Raw genomic sequence first — 24,122 nt, 5'->3', positions numbered from 1 at the left:
ATTTCTTGCGTGGTACTGTTAAATCCTATACTTTAAAGACTCTCTCTTAAATGACCCTCTCCAAATTTCTTGAGATTTTCATTTGATATGGAAATAGCAATTCCAAAGCAACCATTAACCATTACTCATCTGATTCAAATGACAACCCCTCTCCCCAATCTCAAGAGCCATTCTTTTCTTTGTCAGTTAACGTGCAACTCGAAACCCATGAGTGGAGCATGTGACGGTATGGCTCAGCACTGCTCGATCTTGAACTACCCAGGACGGTAACTAACACTGGCATACCGAGAGGCATTTTGATGTCTGTGATCTTATGATTTGGTGCCACCCAGTTTGGGGAAAAATAATGAACCTTTGATCGCGTTGCATCAATAATATTCCTTTGCCGAAGCCAGGCCTTTTTCCAGAACTCCTTATATGCTCCAGTCAAGCTGGGCGTTGCCAGTTAGAACCAGATGACGTCATAAGCAGGAGCTTAGCTAGAACTCAGAAATATCATTGCACACTCTAAGTTAAGCCAAGTCACCTTTTCCCTGGACGATATCATGACACTTGTCTTCTGTTAAAATTAGCGCTCGCCTACAGCGAATGGCAAACCGCTAACAAGCCACTCCCATAACAGTATGACATCTGCATGCATAGCCCACCAGTCTATGGTTCTAACTCTAACTTGAACCACGCGATGCTATTGGAGAAGAAAGAAGGGTGACTCAAATATCAATGACATGGTGCCCCATAGTAATACACTGCTGAAAATGGATAAACCAAGTTTTTTGTGGTTTTCATGATAGTTGATATTTGGGCAGGAGCGTAATAAAGTGGGGTTAAATAGCAGTTTCTTTTTATTGCTGTTTGCAACTGGTCTTTTGCTTTTACCCATTTCAGCCACAGCAACTATGCTGAGGTTGTTAGAGTAAAGTTTGCATATGGAAGCCAGTTACTATTGTTGGTTGAATGCAAGTCTATTAAGCAGATTAACTGAGAAGTTTATTTAGGTCTAAGATTATTACTGTTTTTTTACACACAAGATTCACTGATTAACCTAACGGTTTAAACCATTCATATTATGCGTAGGTCTACAACTTTATAATTGTGCGAGTCTAAGCATTCGTGACATTTATACATGTGCAAACTCTCGAAAGAGTAAAAGTAATGATCAAGCATATGTTGTAATCTTTATACAAACAGCTGGACCACCCCATGAACCTGATGTAATTGTATTAGACACATTTTGCATTTGGTGATCACTTGATGTTCTTCATCACAATCATAGGTGTTAATAGCGCATGAAATATGATACCATCTTTGTAATATCACTCCAATTGAATGTTCAAAATATCCATTGGCTTGTAATGCACTACGTAATCAGCAACAGGGGATGAAACTACAAGAGAGATTGTAAATAAACTGTGATTCTCTGCTTAGTCTTGGACAACACCGGAAGTGATAAGAGACACCATCAAAAAAGTCCAGGGCTTAAAAAAAACAGGTGTATCTTATCTTATCAAATTAGTTACTTAAATGAATATTTGTGTCGAGATATTCCGGAAAGAAATACATATCTCTTCTTATCTTTGCATCAGAGTTTGAATTATGCTGTTATAGAAATAACTGTTGTTTTCAGCAATTGAGTTTTTCTTTAGAAGGAATGCCTCCAGATTCTGTAACTCATCCATCGTACTGACTGGTCTTCAGATCAGCTAAGTTAAGCCATTTTTGGTCTGATCAATGCTCAGACGGTTACTCGCAAGGATTACCACGATTCTCTTGGAGAATAAGTCACTAACTCATTCTTTTGGGCTAACAACCTCCATGTTAAACCAAAGCCAGAAAAATAAAATGGTAATGTAGTTTACTTCTTTGAAGGGGAAAGAATCAATAAGTAAAAAAGAGAAAGAAAAGGAGGGCTTAGCAGAGGGTTGCGAAGCACTTGGTGATAGGGAAAAACCCTAATTGGCAGATGCACCTTTTTATTGAGATTAAAGGCCATTACTTTTCTACAATGATGGGATTCCGTGAACAAAATATATGCATACAGTACATAAATATACACACACACCCACCCACACACACACACACACACACACACACATATATATATATATATATATGTGTGTGTGTGTGTGGGTGTGTGTTCGTGTTTACATGAGCGTGTGTGTGTGCGTAAACATAAGAGAGAGAGAGAGAGACGCGAAATTTCAGAAAAGGAAATCGTACAGAAACGCTGTACACACGCTTATGAGAGACCGAGGGAGATCCAGAACTCAGAACCGGAAAGATTAACATATTTTCCTCCAGGCAAACAACCGAGAGCAGCACATCAAAGAAAGGTCACAGAACACTTAAACGAGTCTCACAGGTCGCGTACCGATAATTCACGGAGCGATGAAGCAATAAAAAGCGCCATGAAGCATCAGAAGGGATCATCATAGTTGGATTACTTATCAAAGAAAAACTATAAAATGATTCAGAGAGGATGATCAAAGGGAGGTCACGGCGAGTTCACCAGGTGAGATTACGCGGCGCTTAAAAAGTCGAAACCAAAGGACGGTAAAAACTCATCATATTACAAAGCTCGTAACAAAGGGAGTCTATGGAAAGGCTCATGAATAACAATAATAAGATAACAGAGATCTCCGTCATATCCCACTCCCCTTTAACGTCATGAGATTTTTGAGGGTTGCCATAACCCTTCATATTCCCCTGAAGAGCATCATAGGGGACATCATCAAAGGCATTTTCAAATTCCACCAACGGGGACATCAAAGGGAATCTTCTTTCCTTTTGTTGGTCTTCATTACTTTATGGTAGGAAGGTTCGATCATCACAGGTACTGTTCAATCGAGAATCAACTTTGAATATGAAATTAGCAGTCCTTATCAAAGAAAGATCATGGGGCACTCGAGAAAGGAAGACCGCGCGCTTGCTGGGAAGGCAGGAATATACTCCTAGCGTAAGGGAAGACAGTCAAGGTAATGAAAAATTCCGTTTGGTGATAAATAAAGTATATGGCGCCATAAGACGACTAGCCAATGAAGGTCGCAGGTTGCTTAACAGAGAGAGAGAGCAACGCTTTTTTGAACAGACCGATTTGGGAGACGATGATCATAACGGTGAAGATTATAGGCAGTTGTGAAGAGAGCCGACTGATTGTAGTAGTGAAATATTCAGATGACGGAAATCTCAACTGGGTGAGGAACAAACCTAAACATTGAAAAAAATTAAAACCTAACTTAAACATAGATAACTCTGCCTTCAGCACTTAAGTATTTTAATCATCAGTTTTTATGATTATCTGTGTATTGACTGCATTATATTTTTTAGGTATAAATGTGTTAGTTTTTTACCCTTTTACAGAACGGAAGATGGACAGCTGTCCGAAACGTTGTTAGCAAAAGAATGTAAATTAAAAGGGAGAAGAAAATGAAGAGTCATATGGCTCAATGCACAGGGAAAGGATGATTATAAAAAAAGCTATGGAGGAGTAATAAATAACGACGGAAAGAATGATACTGTATATCACTGTCTGACTGCTGGATTCGGTAAAGAGAAAAAATAAAAAATTAAAAAAGTATTTGTGTTACCAAGAGTCAATAGGTACTCTAACAACCTAAAAGTAAGTGATTTATAATAAGGAAAAGTAAGGATTTTAAGAAACGAACACATTTAAGGAGCAGGCCATCGGATAAAGAAAAATCGTCACGGAAGAATGAAAGGTTATAAGGAATGAAAAAGGCAGGCTACGCTGAATAATGGATTATCGCTGGAGATTTTCAGAGTATGCTAGACTTTGCTATAAAGAGAAGCTAAATAATAAAAATTATAATTTTTTATTTTACACTACAAAAGAAGTATCAAAATGGGTAACGTAGAAAAAAGTTGAAGATAATAATACAAAAATAACAAGAAATAAGGATTTTAGTAAACCAACCAGAACAATGATGAAAGGGCACGTAATTTACGGGTTGTGAAATACGTGGAGGATATATTTCTTAATATAAGTATATTTGACAAAATGTGAAATAAAAAAAAATATTTAAAAAAAAGTAAAACCTAATATCCGGGCAAAAGCATAATCCGATATCATCAATAGCACTTTTTGCTATTTTGATGCGCAAGCGGTGGACCTCAATCATTTAGGAGACAAGAGCAAAGATACAACTCGCATCTCAGGGAACAAGCCACGATGGTGTACATGCAGCTCAGAGCTAATGAATAAGGAAAAGACAATTGTGGTTGCAGAGTCATGTTAGACACCATATTCAACTGTCTTACACTAAATGGTGACTGTATTATTGTTTTCAAGCCTTAGGCTGTGACCTAACGGGATGCAGTCAGTGTTATTTCCATTTCTTTTGTCACTCTTTCTTTTTTAAAACTTCATTAGTCACTCTTTCTTTTTTTTCTTTCTTTTAAAACTTCTTTTCACTCTTTCTTTTTAAAACTTCTTTAGTCACTTTCTTTTTAAAACCTCTTTAGTCACTCTTTCTTTTTAAAACTTCTTTAGTCACTCTTTCTTTTAAAAGTTCTTTAGTCACTTTCTTTTAAAAACCTCTTTAGTCACTCTTTCTTTTCAAAACTTCTTTAGTCACTCTTTCTTTTTAAAACTTCTTTAGTCACTCTTTCTTTTTTTTCTTTAAAAAGTTCTTTAGTCACTCTTTCTTTTTTAAAACTTCTTTAGTCACTCTTTCTTTTTCAAAAGTTCTTTAGTCACTCTTTCTTTTTTAAAACTTCTTTAGTCACTCTTTCTTTTTCAAAACTTCTTTAGTCACTCTTTCTTTTTCAAAACTTCTTTAGTCACTCTTTCTTTTTCAAAACTTCTTTAGTCACTCTTTCTTTTTTTAAAACCTCTTAAGTCACTCTTTCTTTTTCAAAACTTCTTTAGTCACTCTTTCTTTTTCAGAACTTCTTTAGTCACTCTTTCTTTTTCAAAACTTCTTTAGTCACTCTTTCTTTTTCAAAACATCTTTAGTCACTACTTCTTTTTCAAAACGTGTTGGGCAGGTCAATAAAACGCAAAACTTGCATGGGGAATTCAAGCAATGGCATCCTCTTTACTTAATCGTTCCCTTATTCTCTGTGCAAACACTTTGAAATCAAAATCTATCATCACGTTTTTCCTAGTTCCTTGGCTCCCACCACGCTGGGTTATCTACTTTCGCAATCTTTAAAATTACTTTTATGAGGTATTTGAAATTTAACAAGTCTAATGTAAATATCAACAAACGATTCAGCGTCTACGTGTTCAGTCAAATGGCGGCTGGCTTTTAACTCATATAAATGACTTTTTTTTTTTTTACATAAGAGACTGTGATCGATCCTTCAGTGCACTAAGATGCATATCAAACATAAATTTTCAAAAAGCAACGGTTTTATAAAATTGCCGACCAGCTTTTATCTTTAATAATCTTCAGTGACCGACATTTCAACGTGAAAAAATTATTGTTCACAAAACAAAATACAACACAAGGTACGAAGCGGCATAGACATATATTTTTTGGGGGGGCTCAAATTCGTCAAATGTGAAAGGCGCAATTTTAAAATTTGACGCTCCGTTTACTCGCGTTGGAAGCTTAGCACAGCCGGCTGTCGGGGCCGGCCATTCTAATATATCAGGACGTGAAACCGGAAGAGTTTGGCTTCAATTTGACACCAAAGTCAACAAAATCGCTAATGGTTGTTTTTTCTCGGGCAAAATCCTCGAACTCCGGGACCGCTTTCGGATTAAAAGTCGCAACCCGTTCCCAAAATAACCTTCGCCCATCAATTGCAGTTCCAGAATGTGTGGTAATTTTCCACCGAATTACCCTCAGCCCACAGGCCAGTTAGCTTTGTACATATACAGCTCTATGGTTTTTTGATGTTACTCTCTCTCACAGGCTTTGGGGGTTAGCAAGGAAAAAAGGCGAATAGTGCAGAGCAAACAGGGAAGAGGCGAGATAAAATCATCAGCGGTTGGAATTTTTCTGACCTTAAAATTTCTTATACCGATGTTCAACGTCTTTCACTGAATGTACCAGATGACTGAGTTCACAAGAACACTGCAAGATGTTAGCCATCCTTTTGTTTTGTATTCAGTGCATTTTTGTTGTTACATTCTATTATACAAAAGGATTATTTTCAAGTGAGCAGTGATTATTATTTATAAAGAACCTATATTTCGACAATGTTGTGTATTAGATATACAAGAAGAAAAGTATCAGTGACATCAAATATTTTTCGGTTGTCTCTTGCCTCCTATCTTTCTTAATCACTAAAGAAATACAGAAATTTAGAAAAATTAACAATAGAGAAACGTTTATTTCATACCGCCAAAAAAAAAAAAAAAAACAGTTAAAATTCCTTTCCTCAAAACATTCTTGTGATTTTTAAATATCCATATCAGCTTTCACTTCATATTAGTTTCCTTGTTGCATTATAGTTTATTTACCATGTTTTGCATTTTCAGTAAACCTACGCAAATAACAGGAATTTTCTGTAATGAGCTTGAACTCAGTATCCATTAAAAATAGGAGAGCAATTTATTCTCGCTGAAACGGGCAATATAGATAAAGGATCTTACCGGAATAATATTCTTTTTAATTACCCCATTCTATTTGGTATTAAACTCCAAAACTATGATTTGTCACTATTTTCATGAAAGTGCGCATCCCAGAAAACGAAACCGAATTATAGTCTTTTATCCAGATAGATCTATTTCAGTATATGGGCATTTTTAAATAAAATTTCCATAATTTTTTAATTTCAGCGTATGGGGATTTTTACATAATTTTCCCATCATTTTTTAATTTCAGCATATGGGGATTTTTAAATAATTTTCCCATAATTTTATAATTTTTTAATTTCAGCATATGGGATTTTTAAATAATTTTCCCATAATTTTTTAATAGTCTCATCAGAATTAGGTTTTATGCGATAGATGATTAACTACTGACACCCCTAAATACTTAGCATATCTTATACAAAAAGGTGACATAAGATTAATCAAAATGTTATCGATAAATTCGAATAGAGCAAATAAAAATATTCAGACTACATGTCAGTAAGGCTGTAGACGGGAAATAACATCATCTTTGCCGATTTAAAAATAAACTATGCATAATGACTCACGACTACTCCATTTTGAGATAAAATTGCAAGTTTCCTTCCAAAACATTTTTGACTGTTACTTGAAAAAAACTTTTTCATCTATTTTCTCATCACGTGGAAAGTAATGGGATGGGCTGCCATCCTAATACTTAACCTCTTGGCCGGACCCGACAGGCAAGAAAATGAGCAAATTGAAAATAAGATAAATTTCGATTCTGAAGGAAGCAAAGGACCTCCTTCTTAAACATGGAAAATTGCAAGACTCAGGGAAAACACGAAACGAGAGAGGATCCCATAATTTGGTAGTGGATGAAAAGACACAGTCCCTGAACTGTGCAATCCAGGGACAATAATTGATTTTCAAACAAGAAATATGGAGGTGGAGGTATGAGGAGTGTTATGAGGCTGCAAGAGAAGAATAACAACTCTCTCTCTCTCTCTCTCTTTCAGACTAATGAGAAAATCTTCATAACAGCTCTTTTATGAAAGAGAAGGCTCAGGGAGGAGGTGGTAAGGACCTGTTAATGATCAGAATTATTATATTTTAACTTAATAAGAGACGGGAAACAGAACAAAGGTTCCAAAAAGGGACAGACAAGATCAGCGTGAAGGTTTGATAGTTGGAACAAATAAAAATATCTTGATACATTACATTTCTATTGAACCTGATTTAGTAGTAAGAACCGTGGTATCTCAGGAATTTGATTTTGAAGTCACCTGAACAGCAAGAGTGTAAATGGAAGCTAGAATCTATACGTAACGTTCCCCAAATTAAATAAAGAACAATGGGAGACGATACAGCGAAATAGGCAGACACTGTCACAGAGGAACTGAATTTCAGTAAGTTACAGGACCCCGATTCAAATACGCTTCTAAGGCCAGAAATGGAAGCTGAAGACAGGATTCAGCCATCAAGGACACAAGAGGCAGCCAAGAGTAGTTTATTGATTAAGAATAAGGAAAAGGATATGTGAAGAAACCAAAGTCTATAGATCATAACTAGAACAGGGAAGGGAGCGCATCTCACTCAGGTAATAAGAATAACAGCTATAAAGAAGATTGGATAAGAAGACAGAAATGAGTCGATAAAGAGAGGATGCAATGCCGTAAGCAGGAAGTACGTCTTGCTATGCTGTATCACAGACTTTGTCAAATACTTTTGAATTAAGAAGAACAAAAACTGAAGGCCCTCTGAAGGCTAGCAAAGATGGCCTAACAGTAGTAAGATAGAAAAGACAACAATAAATGGATCTTGCCTAGCAGTCACTGCACTGGTAATTTGGTTGAAAACATAAGACGTCGACTGAATACTTTATCAATAGCGGAATATACAGTGATAGGGCAGTAGTAAGACCGGCTAAGCCAGTATATGTTTTCAATGGTAATATTAGTTTGTGATAACTGGGGAAAATGCTGGTGCAATAAAAAAGTCAGTTTATCATCAGTTTCCTTGAGGGATATTGCAAGAACTGAGTAATGGTTAAGTTCCGTAATGGCCATCTAGGCTATAAGAACCAAGCAAACCATACTAATTGAACACAATTAAGCTACGCTCACAGAAGAAGAATAATGGCAAAATATCTCATCTGAGTCTGAGGCAAGATGAGAATATCTTCGTCTTTACAGAGTTAATTACTTCATTTTATTGGGAGTACGTACAAAAGAAGGATGCTGCAAGACCCCCAGACCCATTTCCATGTACAAGACGCACAATAAACCTCAATTCCTTTATTATATATACAGTGGGCCTTAATCCTATACAACCCTTAAGTGTAATAATGTCGCAGGAATCTCAGTTTTCGAACAAGACAAGAGGGCTTTGAACCTAAACCCCAGGAGGAAACCCGTGAACAAAGTGCCAGCAAGTCCCAGGGACTTCAAACAATGCCTCAAATGAAGGCATCACCTGCAACGCCAGGGAAGACAGATGGAGCAGATGCAAACGAGGAGAAATAGTGGCTCGCGTTTGAAACTTTACGATGAAACCCGCTTACAATCGAAACTTTCCGGCAAGCGGTTCAGCCTTCTTTTGTGTGTATCCCTACGGGAAGGGTTAACTTGTTGATTTCTACTTCATTATTAAATTTTCCCTGTCGGCTTACACTCTGCTGAGAGAGAGAGAGAGAGAGAGAGAGAGAGAGAGAGAGAGACGGCCAGCAAGTTTTCTAATTCCTTTACCGAGAGTTTCCCCTCTTCACATTAAACATTTAGAGGAATTTTGTTCCAAATTCGGGAACTCAAACATACTCCCTTCATAACGTTTAATTATTAAGCCAAGAGGTGAATTTTCGCTCCCCGAGGTCCCTCTCAGTCATGTTTCAAAGTTTTCGTTCGGCAAATTGCCAAGTCGGTGCAGACTATTACCCGCGGGAAAATGGAAAGAACCATAAAACTGTCAGAATCACGCGCTTCTAATCACATTGTTCCGTATGAAGGTAGCATTTATTTATCAGTAAGATTTCGGATGTAGAACAGGTGACTTATTTAACACTGCCCTTGTTTTCTCTATTGTCTTATCAGGGCGTAGAGGTCCATACCAGGCCTCTTCCACCTTTCCAAACCTTCCTTCATCTACGATCAACTTAGGAAGGTAACTTAACGCTGTCCCCCGTAGGAGGGTAGTGCTGCCAGTGCACCTCATGCGGTGCACTGTAGGCATTACTTAAAGTTCTTTGCAGCGTGCCTTCGGCCCCTAGCTGCAACCCCTTTCGTTCCTTTTACTGTACCTCCTTTCATATTCTCATTCTTCCATCTTACTTTCCACCCTCTCCTGACAATTAATTCGTAGTGCAACTGCGAGGTTTTCCTCTTGTTACACCGTTCAAACCTTTTACTGTCAACTTCCGTTTCAGCGCTGAATGACTTCATAGGTCCCAGTGCTTGGCCTTTGGCCTAAACTCTGTATTCAATAAAATCAGTTAACGTTGTCATTCCTAAACCAGTTTCGAATCCTGACAATCAAGGGTAGTTTTCTCATTTCAATTCATCAGTAATGAAACCACGTAAAATTAACCAGTATTCTGAAAAACGAAGCGGCATTCTTCCCAACAGCAAGAATTAAACAACGGTTTTGATCGTGTCGTAAAGAACACACTCCCTTTAAGTGAAACTATCCCATTTAAGAGTAACATCTCACGGGAAAAGACTTTGCCTAAAGCAACAAAACACTGTTAGCGTTTAACAATGTATACCTCATGGAATCTTACTATGAAACAGGATTCAGTATCTTTTCATGTAGATTTAACAACACCCGTGAGAAGATGAATCCAAGCGTTGTATTATTTAATATATTCTTTAATAGGATATAAACGAAGTCTACACTCTCCACCAAATACTGAGGTTTTACAGTGGAATTAAAATAAAAAGGAAGTCTTTTTATCAATTTTAGTGAGAGTCATTCCGTAATTATGGCGATTCCCTGACGAAGCAGTGCACTGCAGAAATGATTAATTGTATTCTGCTTATAATCGCTCCAAGAAATACAGAATCTGACGCTGTTCTCTCCTTGATATTCACCGAGATAGGTTTCCTAAATGCGACGTCTCAACTAGCCCCAACTTCTCTCCCACAAATCTTTGCTGAATTGAGCTTCTCCCTCAACAGTAAAATATGAGAGCAAAGGAAACCGATTGCCGCGGTATCTCCTTTAAGGTCAATTTCCCTTCCGAAATATATTTTGTCCGTCTGTTGCGTATCCCAGGAAATTGCACCCTGCGTAACATAACAGCTAGCGTAATGCCCTCAGGAGACTCGTGTCATGAACCTTGGGAGTTTGCTCTGAACAAACAGTTGTCTTCGTTCTCCAGACTTATAGTGTTTATGACTGCAAGCTAATTTTGTTGCAGCTACTACTGCTGCTACGACTGCGCTCTCTCTCTCTCTCTCTCTCTCTCTCTCTCTCTCTCTCTCTCTCTCTCTCTCTCTCACTGGTTTTCTTTCACCCGTGAATGTTTTGTTTTGATTATGATGTTAAATAAGCGATGACTAGTGGCTAGTACTATAAACCATTAATTAGAAATACTAAAATTATATGCTTTATCTTAACAGTTTGAATAAATAATGTAAAGATACCTAACAAATTGACACAAAACCATTGAGAATATGGAAACACATACTCTATAATAACCAGTTATAAATTTACTTTCATATAAGAAATAGAGTACTAATGTCACATAAACTTAGATTTTCTCTTAAATATTATCCTGAAAATTACGAGGTATACACATTCTTATTAAAAGAACAGAATGAATATCATCTCACGCTGCAACTGTCCAGTGAATAAGTTGCTTACATGAGTAAAAAATAAAATTAGGGAAAAAAGTTGTCAAAACATAAGTTACGATATTCTTTTCTTTTGCACAAGTCCATTAGCACTGTTTTCTGCAGCATTGCTGAACAAGTTACATTTCTGTAGTTTTCTTTTCCATTTGAGAAAATTGAGACTCACTTTCGTGCGTATGTTCAGGTTTCAGAAAAGTTACCTGTTAAAGTATCGGTGAAGTTTTATTCATTCATGATATCACTTTAAAAGCTGGTTAAGGGCGATTTTCTCAGGTCTTATATTACCTGTTTTTCTCAAGATATTGCCAGACGACTCGAGCCGGTCAGAATTACATAACTTCTGCCGAGTGGTATCGCAGAGAGTTAGCTCGAATGTTCTAGTGTATATATATATATATATATATATATATATATATATATATATATATATATATATATATATATATATATATATATATGTATATATATATATATATATATATATGTATATGTATATATATATATATATATATATATATATATATATATATATATATATATATATATATATATATATATATATATATATATATAATGTTCAAGGTAAGAGAGAACAGCGGTAGCAGACCGGCAGAGAACAGCCCGCCTCACTTTCCCCTTTCGTTGTGTCGCATAGAAAGAAACCAGAGCTTCGTTCACAGGAATTAAGTTTAGCGGCAGCTGAGAGAGGAGCCGTTCCAAGAGAGGGAGAAGGAGAAGAGGTGTGTAAACAAAACCTCCGCCAGACTGCGTCCAGTAAGAAGTGAAAACGCATCGTGAAGAGTACCGTGAATAAATTTTACATTTTATCCTTTGCTAAGTGTTTTAATCACACCGCGTTTTAAAGACACTAAACCACTTCCCACAAATCTATATATATATATATATATATATATATATATATATATATATATATATATATATATATATATATATGTATATATAATTTATAATATATATATATATATATGTATATATACATATATGTATGTAGATATGTACGTATGTATGTACATATACATCATATACTGGGTGAACAGGAGTAAATTAATAGCTAATAAAACTCCATAGTTAATAACAAGAGAAAAGAAGCAGAGGAAATAAAGCAATGGCTAAGAGGCACGTCAACAACCTTTATATTACCAGGAAGGCTGCTTCAAAACTCTAGATCAAAGAAGTCATATTCTGAGCCTCTGAGAGAAAAATAACAAGCAATTAGTCAAAACGTTCAGGCACTCGTAATGATCATGTGAATTTCCCGTTGAAATACAGCCTCTGGATATCATCTGAGCCATAATTCATATCGCAGGGTAAAATAAAAACATCAATTTCAGTCATTTTACCTGAAAGGTAAAGGTCTGGGGACGTTGACATCCAGAAATGAAAATACAATTTGAGAAAAAAATGACTCTTTAAAAAGAACTGATCCAAAATGAGATGTGTAACTGCTGAATATCAAATGCAGCAAACCCTTTGAATATCCTTTATCTTCCCCAGGTGTAACTGTCTTAAAAAAATTGTAATGAATACAATAATGGCATGAAATGGCTTGTCATGAGACAGGCTTCGTCTGATTGAATGTGAGATAAAGACATAAAGTTCCCAAACCTGTGGATCATAAATCTGTCTTTAAGTTTGTCAAAAGCAAAGATGGTTTTCATGATATGGGAAGATTGCTTCAATTGACAGTTCTGTCCTTAAGATTAGTTAAGGGCTGTTCCACATTCTCTTTGAAAAGTTTTGATGATTTTACAGATTATTTTTCATTATACCATGCCTTTATAACAATGCTCATAAGTCACTGACGAGGTGATGGAATGCTTGCGCAATACCATGGCTAGCACAGCCCAAGAAAATGTTCGCTTACATAGAAAACTAATGGGCCTAGCCATTTGGCTCTATAACTCATTGAACTTTGTTAAAATTTCTTTTCAAACTAGACTCACTCCTCTTACTAATTTAACCAAAACATGTTGTACTAACCAGCTTGTGTGATGGTTGTTTTGGGGTTTTAAAAAATATATATCTTTTAAATGAACGTACATCATAAACTTTGGTTGTCCACTTAATCACTATATCTTTACCATACAACAGTGTCTCACTTGTATTTCATCCAATTTCTTATGTCTTTCATTATTCTACACTTAATTCCCATTCTTAAATTCTTGAAAACTAGTTTCAAAAGCTTTTTCAAACTTACTCGAGCCCCCTCAGTTCTCACTAGTCTTCTACCTCCAATAACTCCTCAAAATCCTTAATCCAAACACAGGGGACCGTGTAATATTTAGACAACATTTTCCCATAAGCTTGTTTTTAGACTAGGACCCATTTCCTCATCGATCTCTCTGAATTTACTCGCCTTTAGTACAACCTATTTACTCCCTAAAGTTCTTGTTCAAATTCACCCCTCGATTTTCATCAACTCTAGCTTCTTTTTCCCTTTCACTTTGTCCTTGACTTCCTTATTCTTCAAAGGCAACAACCCCACACTTGCCTGCTCTATTGACACTTTCTTTTTTGGCTTTACTTTCATCTGTTCACAGGTCCTGACTCCCGCCATTGTTTCATTTTCATTGAGATGAGGGGTGGCCTCCTCCTCTTAAATGGCCACGCAACTCTACCCTCTACTTCCCCTGTGGATATTTAACAAATTCTATTGCGTAGCTTTAGTGACATTTTCTTAGATATTTATTGTTAACGTCTTTATTACTTCCTTTAAAATAAAAAAAAATTCCGAGGTCATGTAATTGTTCTTTTAGGTTAAAATCAAGCTCTTTTTCCATACGAGTTAGGATAAAGCTCTGGGCTTCTCGTTAAACCAGCCTTAAAATATGAAAGAAATGTACATCACCTACTCTTGTCTAGACAGCGGAGTACCATAAAGATGCGGTCAATGTGGCACTATCTGACATCCCCTTTCTTTATCTGTCATTTATGTCAAATAATTCAGGCGACGATCAGTGTCATTTCAGAAAACTTAGACATCAAGAACTGTATTTGTGATACAGGGGTACTAATTCCTTGAAAGACTTAAAACCACACTAAAGAATGGGCCAATAAAGACTTAAAACTACACTAAAGAATGGGTCAATATTCTGAAAAAAGGAAAAGAAAATCTAATCTTATTACCGTTACAGTTACTGGATTCTTTCTTTAAAAAATCAGAAAATATTCAAAGACAGCATTACGTACCACATCGATGATGCTATGGAGAGACAAGCCAAAGACAACACTGAGGGCTTCGGAGGAGTTTTTGGCAGGCCTGACTGAAGGGTCGTAATTGGCCATAAGATATCGAGTCAGTCGGTACTCCTGCTCGTCGCCCAAAATCACTGTTGGAAAAAGGAGGGCAGTGAAAACCAAAATTATTTAATCTAACGGGGAATAAGATATTACCTTTAATAATAATAATAATAATAATAATAATAATAATAATAATAATAATAATAATAATAATAATGAGAACCATTATTACTGTAATTCTTAGATCATCTCATTTCACTTCTAACCCTTTAAAGGGAAAGATGACGATGCTAGAAAGTTTAGTATTAATATATATATATATATATATATATATATATATATATATATAATGTATGTGTGTATGTATACACACACACACATATATATATATATATATATATATATATATATATATATATATATTATATATATGTATAATATATATATAATATATATATATATATATATATATATATATATATATATATAATATATATATATATATATATATATATATATATATATATATATATATATATATATATATATATATACTATATATATACAAAATTGTATGCCGGCTACTTTATGATTTGCTAATACCGCAGCGTACAAACGTCTTGGGTCACTAATGCACTGCGTCCCCTATAAAAGTATCAGCTAGTGAAGGGTTGTGGACCCCTCAGCGGAGGAACTTGTCCCTAAATGGCAGAACGGTTTCTTGACGCCAACAGCAATGACCCCTTTTCTTTTTTTTTCCTGACGGATAAATTATAATACCATTTGCCACCAAGGCCCCAAGTAGGAAATGAGGTTTATAGTCCCATTCCCTGTCCCTTTTTCGGTAAAATGTATCAAATCTCAAAATCTAAAATGTGCTACAATGTGGTATAGGAAAGAAGAAATATTTTATAGAAGTATTTATAGTTAGGAGTAATCAAGGAATTCTTAATTACTTTCTGGCTAAAAGAAAAGTGAAAATAGGGAGAAGTTTTAATCAGAGAAAAGTTCAGAATATGGCTTTGAATAAAAAGTAAGCTTGATAAGGATGAAGTAAACATAACACAGAGGCTCAGTTGGGTGAAAAATAAGATTAGGGATGAAAACTAACAACGTGACTCATCAGTGACGCGAAGAGATAAAACTGTTTTAAATGCAACTTCGAACAGAAGACAAGAGGATGAACGCATTAATTCAAAGGTCAAGTGAGAGCATATATAGAATGAAATTCAGGAAACACTCGACAGAGAAACAATCAGTGTACTGAAGAGGAGAAAATACCGAGAGAAAAGTGAATGAGCACTAGTTCTTCAAACACAGTAAAACATACGAATGAAGCAATGGCGTTTGCAGTGAATGCGTTCCTGTATCGATGGAGCAAGTATTCTGAAGAGGTCTTACACTTAAAAAGACAAAAGATGAGTAGATCTGGATATTATAGGTGTAGAAGAGTTGTATTCAAATTCCAGTGCAATAAAACTAACTGTTGAAAATGCAATGAGACTTTTTCTTTCAATGGATTGATGAGGTAGGTCACGGGAAAAAGAGGTGTTGCTGCAAGTTTGCCGAATAAACAATGAAGCAGAAAAATTAAATTACGTTAGCTAATAACACAGAACAATATTTGATAAAGAATACAAACTACACTGACTGGTGAGCAAGATCTGGAAACGTTTATAAAATGGAATTTAAAGCGAATATTAACATAAGCAATGTTATGAAGTTAATTGAACCAGACAGAAAGGAAGATTGTGGATGGTATTAGAAAAGCCATCTTTTTACATTTCATCCCAAATACCTACATGAAGGAAACAGTTCTGTTCTTCCACATCCTCTCAAGTCATTGCTCTACCTCTTTTTACCATTTACCCTCATACCGTTTTTAATTTTCCCTTTCAACTTTCTCCTCTAGCACGCACTTACTATTAAACTGGATTCTGAAGAATCATTTCTTCACCATCTGCTAGTACTGTATGACATCTAAATACTATTCACTCTAATCTCTGTTTATGATAATTTTTCTTGCACTACAAACTTACACCGTAATCTCCCGTCCTTATCTGTCATCGCTCCATTCACGGAATACATACTGAACAGCCATGTACATAGTACACAACTTTATCTCTATGTATTTTAACTTTAATTTTTAATTTCAACACAAAAACTTCTAACCACCCTAAACCATTCGACTTATTTTTTTTCTAAACTTAATCTCTAAACATTGCTAAGCCATTGACACCATGCTTGAATTTTATTTACCCCTCACAAACCCCTGTTCCATTTCTCAGCATTCTCCATTTATTACATTTTCACTTCTTTTGTGACCGGTTTCATTAGTAATCACTTCATTTATGAAAACATAATGACGCGGATTTTGCCTTTCTCATTGACCAGGTAATGATCATATGTATATCTAGATATTCTACTTCTCCTAGCTGAGCTATCAGCTTTTTCCACCTACGCTGTACTGACATGACCATCTGCCTCCCAGTTTTCTCTTTCTCAATTATAATAAAGATTCTTCTTCCACAGAAACTACAACTTAACAATAGTGAATAATGGCCTTTCTTACTATATTTTCACAAGACTCGTTCTTCATATTTATTCCAGGCACTTCAAATACATCTACTTCAGTATCTTTCTCTTTCGATACACTACTATTTAGATCGTACAGCACAAGAACATTAAACCTGGCCAGACACATTCAGACTTCCCAGGAATTTTTTACTCACTCTCACTCTTTCAGTACCTGTACTGCTTATCAGAAATGCTTTGTTCTCCGGCCACAATTGGTTTTACTGACACAGTCCTTAGGCTTATGTATTTGTGCTCCTTCACCTGTCCATACAATTACCTTACAAAACGTGCGCTACCCTTTCCCCTGCACCTCTCAGTAACCCAGGACTGGAGAGATGGTGGGGTCTTGTGGGAAGAATGAACGTTGCTAGGTTGGAGAAAAGATTGTACACTTTGGAAGAGTTAGAAAGGAGGAAGAGTTAAGGACCAAGAAGCACGGGCCTCAGTATCCAGGAAGTCTGAGTATGCATGCTAGATAGAGGTGAATGGTGCAGCGTGTGTGGGAGGTTCGATGCACTGCTCATGCGCATACTGCGTAAGTGTATGACGCAGCTAATGCTGTGGAAATCTGTCACCTTCATTCGTCCAAGATTCAGCAGTTAAACTGTTTATCTATAAATAGATTTATTTATCTATTAATAACTGTCGAGTTGTTTTTCCCTGTAACAACTTTCTGTTAGATGGCTTAATGCTAAAAAGAAATTGCACATACACGCAATATATATATATATATATATATATATATATATATATATATATATATATATAAATGTGTGTGTGTGTGTGTGTTATATATATATATATATATATATATATATATATATATATATATATATATATATATACATATACAGTATATATACTGTATATATATAGTTTTTTCTCTCCCTCTTATTCCTTTGGACCTTGAAGTGCATTTTAATGTTTTAAGGACGCTACTAGTTCCACATTTCCCCATTCATATTGTTCTGCTAACTTTATTATCAGAGTTTTGTTAACTTCAAGTGTACTTGCCAACCGTTGAGTTCGCTGTTGTTCCAACTTATGACAGCGTCGTTAGCTTTGTGTAAATATAGTGAAATTAGAATTGCTTTGAATAAGTTTGGTGTTTTGGAGGGTCAACATACTGTACAACTGTCATTTCAGCAATCCTCAAAGAACAAGGTGATGCAGAAGAGTATGACTTTAATCATGGCAATATGAAACAAGTAAAAAATGCGCCGAAGTTTCTTCGGGGCAAGCGAGTTTTCTGTACAGCGTATAATGCTGTATGAAACTTTCAGCAACGGCCCATGAAACTCAGCCACGGTCCGGTGGTGGCCTCAGCCACAGCCCATGAAACTCTTAGCAGCGGCCCATGAAACTAAGCCACGGTCCTGTGGTGGCATCAGCCACGGCCCATGAAACTCTTAGCAGCGGCCCATGAAACTCAGCCAAGGTCCGGTGGTGGCCTATGTTGTTGGTAACCATAGCGGTGCCAGAAGTACGATTATGGTTAACTTTGACCTTAAATAAAATAAAAACTACCGAGGCTAGACGGCTGCAATTTGGTATGTTTGATGACTTGAGGGAGGATGATCTACATACCAATTTGCAGCTCTCTAGCCTCAGTAGTTTTTAAGATCTGAGGGAGGACAGAGAAAGTGCTGGCAGAAAGAGTGCGGACGGACAGACGAAGACGTTACAAGAGTGTTCTTTCACAGAAAACTAAAAATGACTCTAAAGTTATAAAAATGTGTAAACATAAAAAGAGAGATAAAGAGAGAGAGAGAGAGAGAGAGAGAGAGAGACGCAAAGCAGATATGCGACATCAAACTGTCAGGCATTAAATATAATAATAATTTGTAGGGATTAGAATCCGTCCGCCTGTAATCACACGATATCCGGGAGAGAGCTTCAGTACAATCATTAGTATCAAATGAACGAAACAAACTTGCTTAATTTTCCGGGCAGCCGTCATTCCTCTTGTTTATCCTCGGAGATGAGGCGAAGATGATCATGATTAGGCCTAAGACCCGATTTCCTCCCGAGTTCATTATTTCTTCAAGGCTAAACTCATTAGGAAGGGGCTTTCGGGGATATCTCCTCGCCCCTTATTTCTGATTCGGTATCACATGCTTTTCAATTTCGCTCGTAGCATATCATTTTTCCCTTTTATCTCTTTTTTTTTTTGTTTTTCTTTTGATTAGGTTTGCCCTCATCCCTCTCTATGCTTCCGTTCTGTTTTCCTTTTTGTATTTTTCATTTTACTTCGTGTGAACAGGGCAGTCCTTCCCTCCCTTCTGTTAACCAGCTTTTAATTAATCAAATAGATTTTCTCTATCTGAATGATTCATCTTTACTCCTGGTTTCACTTTAAGTTTTTTGCATTTCAGATAGGTTTCCCTTTAAGGGCAATTTTTCATACCCTTAAATAATTGGATCTCTATTTAGCATCGCTTTCAGTGGACTCTGCACTGTTCTTTTGAAGTATATCCTTCCTATCTTTTTTTTTTTTGTTTTCTTTATGGGATCATATTCTGTCGCTCTTACATTTATCTATTCTTTTTTCTTCATAAAATTACAATTGTCTCATTATTCCTATTTGTTTCTATCTTATTTTCCCCCCAACTCACAGACCCGCTCGCATTTTTACTGTTTTTATTTTGATTACAATGTAGCATTCATTAATCATCTATTTATTAAGTATTTCCTATTCATTTTTTATTTATATAGATTTCCTTACAATTTTCCTTCAATGTTTTAAGTCAAAGCTTTTCAAAAGCGTGATTGGGGTTCCTTTTTTCTTCTAAATTCTGAGCCAGTGGTGAGGTGTTCTCGGTTCCACCAGTGAAGCTGAACAATTTTTTGACTTCACTGACAAAAGAGTTAACTAATTTGCAGCGACGAACCTCTCGTGGTGACTGGTCGCACAGTTTTCTAATTTCCAGTCCTAAGGTTCAAGATGGCCAGGTCTGTTAACCATTTGTATTTCACATAATGTAGGACGAAGTTACGTCAACCTTTGGTAATTAAATCTTCACGTCAGGACTCACGCTGAGATTAGGAATGGAATGGAATATAGAGTTTAGGCCAAAGGCCAAGCGCTGGGACCTATGAGGTTAGTCAAAGCTGGAAGGGCAATTGAGAGTAGAGAGGTTTGAAAGGTGTAACAGGTGGAATATGAAACAATTGTTAGAAGAGGGTGGATAGCAAGATGGAAGACAGATAATATGAATGGAGGCACAGTAAAAGGAATGAAAGGGGTTGCAGTTAGGGACCGAAGGGACTACCGCAAAGAACCTTTAGTAATGCCTACAGTGCACTCCGTGAGGTGCACTGACGGCACTCACATTGAGATTAGGAAAAAGAGGTTTAGCGCTAGAGAAGAAAAATTGCTACAGCGTTACATCATCACAGCTAGGAGAGGTTAATTACAGTTCATGTAAATAGTCTCGCTCGCGGCCGCGCTGCGGTCATAGGAATTAATTTCTCTCCGTCCAAAACTCTTTTGATATCATGGTGTTAAATAGTTTTCGCTTCATTCGCTCTTTAGGATTCCGTGATTAACAGTGAAAAGCTCATTATGATATTTCGGGGAATCGAGGAGTTAACAAATTATTGCAATTACCCTTGGATTTCGTTATATATGTATATATATGTGTATGTATTTTGAAATGTGTGTATATATATTGTGTATGTATGTATATATATATATATATATATGTATTCACACATATATATATATATGTATGTATGTTTCACACACATATATACAGTATATACAGTATATATATATATATATATATATATATATATATATATATATATATATATATGTATGTATTCACACACATATATATGTGTGTGTGTTTACGTACGCAAGGGCTTATATGAAGAGCGCTGGTCATAATTGACCTGAACTATGGAATTATAACAGCAATACAATAAAATTCAGTCATTAGATTCCTGTTTTGAATTTGATATGATTTTCACTGAAATCCCAAAATCGTAATGCAATGGTGAAATTCCACTTTCCCCGCAAAGCCTGGCACTCTCATTACAGGGAATGTGTTAAATGCTTTCCCACATCGCGGTAATTTGTGCAAATTGGTCAAAATTTATGTCAAACTGCAGAAAACGACGTAATAGAAGAAAATAATGTAAGCATCAAATGCAGAATAATTTTTAAGACAAATTCTATACATATGTATATGTATATATATATATATATATATATATATATATATATATATATATATATATATATATGAATTAATTCTTATCACATCACCGTGATTTGTTGTACACAAACATTAAGCTACAAATGTCGTTCAATATCCAATTCACTCTACCTCGGAAATAATATATACATACACACACACACACACACACACACATATATATATATATATATATATATATATATATATATATATATATATCGAAGGGAAATTATAATTGATAAGTGGTTCGTCGCCTCACGGGCACGAACAGCCGAGCACGAGGACCAACGACGTTCAATGATGCACCTTACGGTAAACCACTCGGCTATAATTATGTATATATGTTTATGTATTACATTACATATATATTATATATATATATATATATATATATATATATATATATATATATATATATATATATATATATATATATATATATATATGTGCACACATAAAACACCTACGTCTATACCCATGATACTAGCATTATTTCCTATGCTGAATAGATTCATGAATCCTGCATAAATTTTCTAGATTAGGAGCCAGTCACAAATTTTCATAATTCTAATTGACAGAAACAATCACGAAAAGACTCCAGATCTAATGATTATTATTCAGTGATAAACTCTTTATGTGCATCTAACAAAAAATATACGAACCCAAACCTTAATAACTCAAAATAATAATCACCCATGTTCCGCCAAGTATGAATATTTTGTCGAGATTTATCACTTGTTCAGTCAGGAAAATTTAAGAAATTATTGGCTAAACCATCTCCAGACGTCAAGTACTGATGTTAAATGTATTTGAGTAAATGATGATATAGATACCAATGTAATTTACCTTTTCGCTTCCCGATCTTTTCTACGTAGCATATTACTTTAAGTATATGTTAGTTTGATCAGGCCACTGAGCTGATTAACAGCTCTCCTAGGGCTGGAGCGAAGGATTAGACTTATTTTACGTGGCTAAGAACCAATTGGCTACTGGATATAAATAAGCACATATCAGAAATAAAACACGAATGCAACACACGTCTGATAACCGACGCCGGTGCAAGAAAAACGGGAAAAGACAATTCCTCAAATCTCGTAAGAGACACGATTATAACTTCAGAGCACTAAAACCTCCGCAATCGTGGATACCTGTCTAGTTCGACCGGCAGAGAATCGCCCCAGATCCAGAACTCAACCGCACACCAAGGCACAACTAAAGCAGCCACGCCGAAACCGGAGGCTCTCCTGCCACGTACTATGGTTCATCACACTCTGCCTAAGTTATAATACACTCTCCTTGACTGCATTCCCTTAAAGCGGATATTTTCTTTGGCGCAGGTAAGGCCCGCAATATTGCACTTGCTATTTCCTTAAATGTGAAAGTGCGACTAGAATTTTCAGCATGATAATGAATGGACTTGAATGCATTTAATCTTTTGTGACTATTATTATCGTCATTCTTATATTATCAGACAATGCTTGAAATAGATAATGTATTTTTAACAAATGTCATAAATAAATTGCATATATACTGTATATGTATATATTTGTGTATATATATACATATATAGATATGGATAAAATATATATATATATATATATATATATATATATAAATATATATATATATATATATATATATATATATATATATATACATATTTATATACACTATATATGTAAATATATATATGTATAAATATATATATATATATATATATATATATATATATATATATATATATATATATATATATATATTATATATAATATACACATATAAAAACACAGATGACAAAATCAGAACAAAGGAAATTCTGTCTTACCTTTAATGCACAAGACGGCGACGGAGAGCAGGACGAAAAGGTTCCCAAACGTGGCCACGAAAGTCATGTCGCAGACCCCAGCAATTTCGATCTTCAGTTCCTTCTCGCCACTGGGGGATACATAGTCACTCCTGGCCCTCGAGATAACACCACTTCAAAACACCACTCTCTAGTTCGGATGTTTTAAAATCATTTCTTCCATGGCGAAGTTTTTTTTTTTTATTCCTGACAGAGTTTCAACTTTCGTTAATGAATATGGACACTTTTTTTTCAGAAATCGTATTCACAGACGACTTATCCTTCTTAGAAATTTTTCCTCTGGAACATTTTAATTCTGAATTTCTCCTCAACAAACATATTTGGTTTTATGCATTTGCTATGGTAAACGTTTATTCACAGTGAACTGGAGGTTTTCGGCAATTTATAGTCTAATACTCTTAATATATATATTATATATATATATATATATATATATATATATATATATATATATATATATATATATATATATATATATATATATATACATATTTTATAAATGTATATATAAATATGTATATACATAAATATAAATAAATAAATATAAAAATATACATATATATGTGTATGTGTGTGTGCGCGCTCGCGAGTTTATATATACGTATGTACAGGTGGGCAAGTGTGAGTAACTTTTATGCATGCACACATTAATGCACAAGCAAACACGCACATGCACTCAAGTCGTTCTTTTAGTCCCGCAGGATTCTGCACATAAAACAATAGCAATCTTTCCGTTCTGCGAGGGGCTTTAAGTCTTGTGGTTTTGAATTCACGTGGAGGGGATTATGGCTGAGAGGAAATGCATAATAGTCGGTTTGAATTTTACGTCGTTTTAGTGACTACGG

At 35.4% G+C, this 24,122-nt stretch overlaps 1 protein-coding gene across 2 annotated transcripts in view; it reads right to left on the bottom strand.

Annotated features, from left to right (window-relative positions):
* The window catches only part of LOC136832188 (neuronal acetylcholine receptor subunit alpha-10-like), an 87,761-nt gene that overhangs the window by 24,618 nt on the left and 39,021 nt on the right, over positions 1-24,122 (bottom strand). For both annotated transcript variants that reach the window (XM_067092948.1, XM_067092949.1), the window contains exons 2-3: positions 23,239-23,556; positions 14,581-14,720 (exon numbers count right to left, since the gene is read on the bottom strand). In XM_067092948.1, the coding sequence (XP_066949049.1) occupies positions 14,581-14,720; positions 23,239-23,305 (207 nt within the window). In that variant the 5' untranslated portion in view covers positions 23,306-23,556. The remainder of the gene's footprint in view (positions 1-14,580; positions 14,721-23,238; positions 23,557-24,122) is intronic.

This window comes from Macrobrachium rosenbergii, chromosome 49, assembly GCF_040412425.1.
Source record: "Macrobrachium rosenbergii isolate ZJJX-2024 chromosome 49, ASM4041242v1, whole genome shotgun sequence".
NCBI lineage: Eukaryota > Metazoa > Arthropoda > Malacostraca > Decapoda > Palaemonidae > Macrobrachium > Macrobrachium rosenbergii.
Note: the sequence above shows the minus strand (reverse complement) of the source record. Positions and strands in the feature narration are given on the sequence as shown.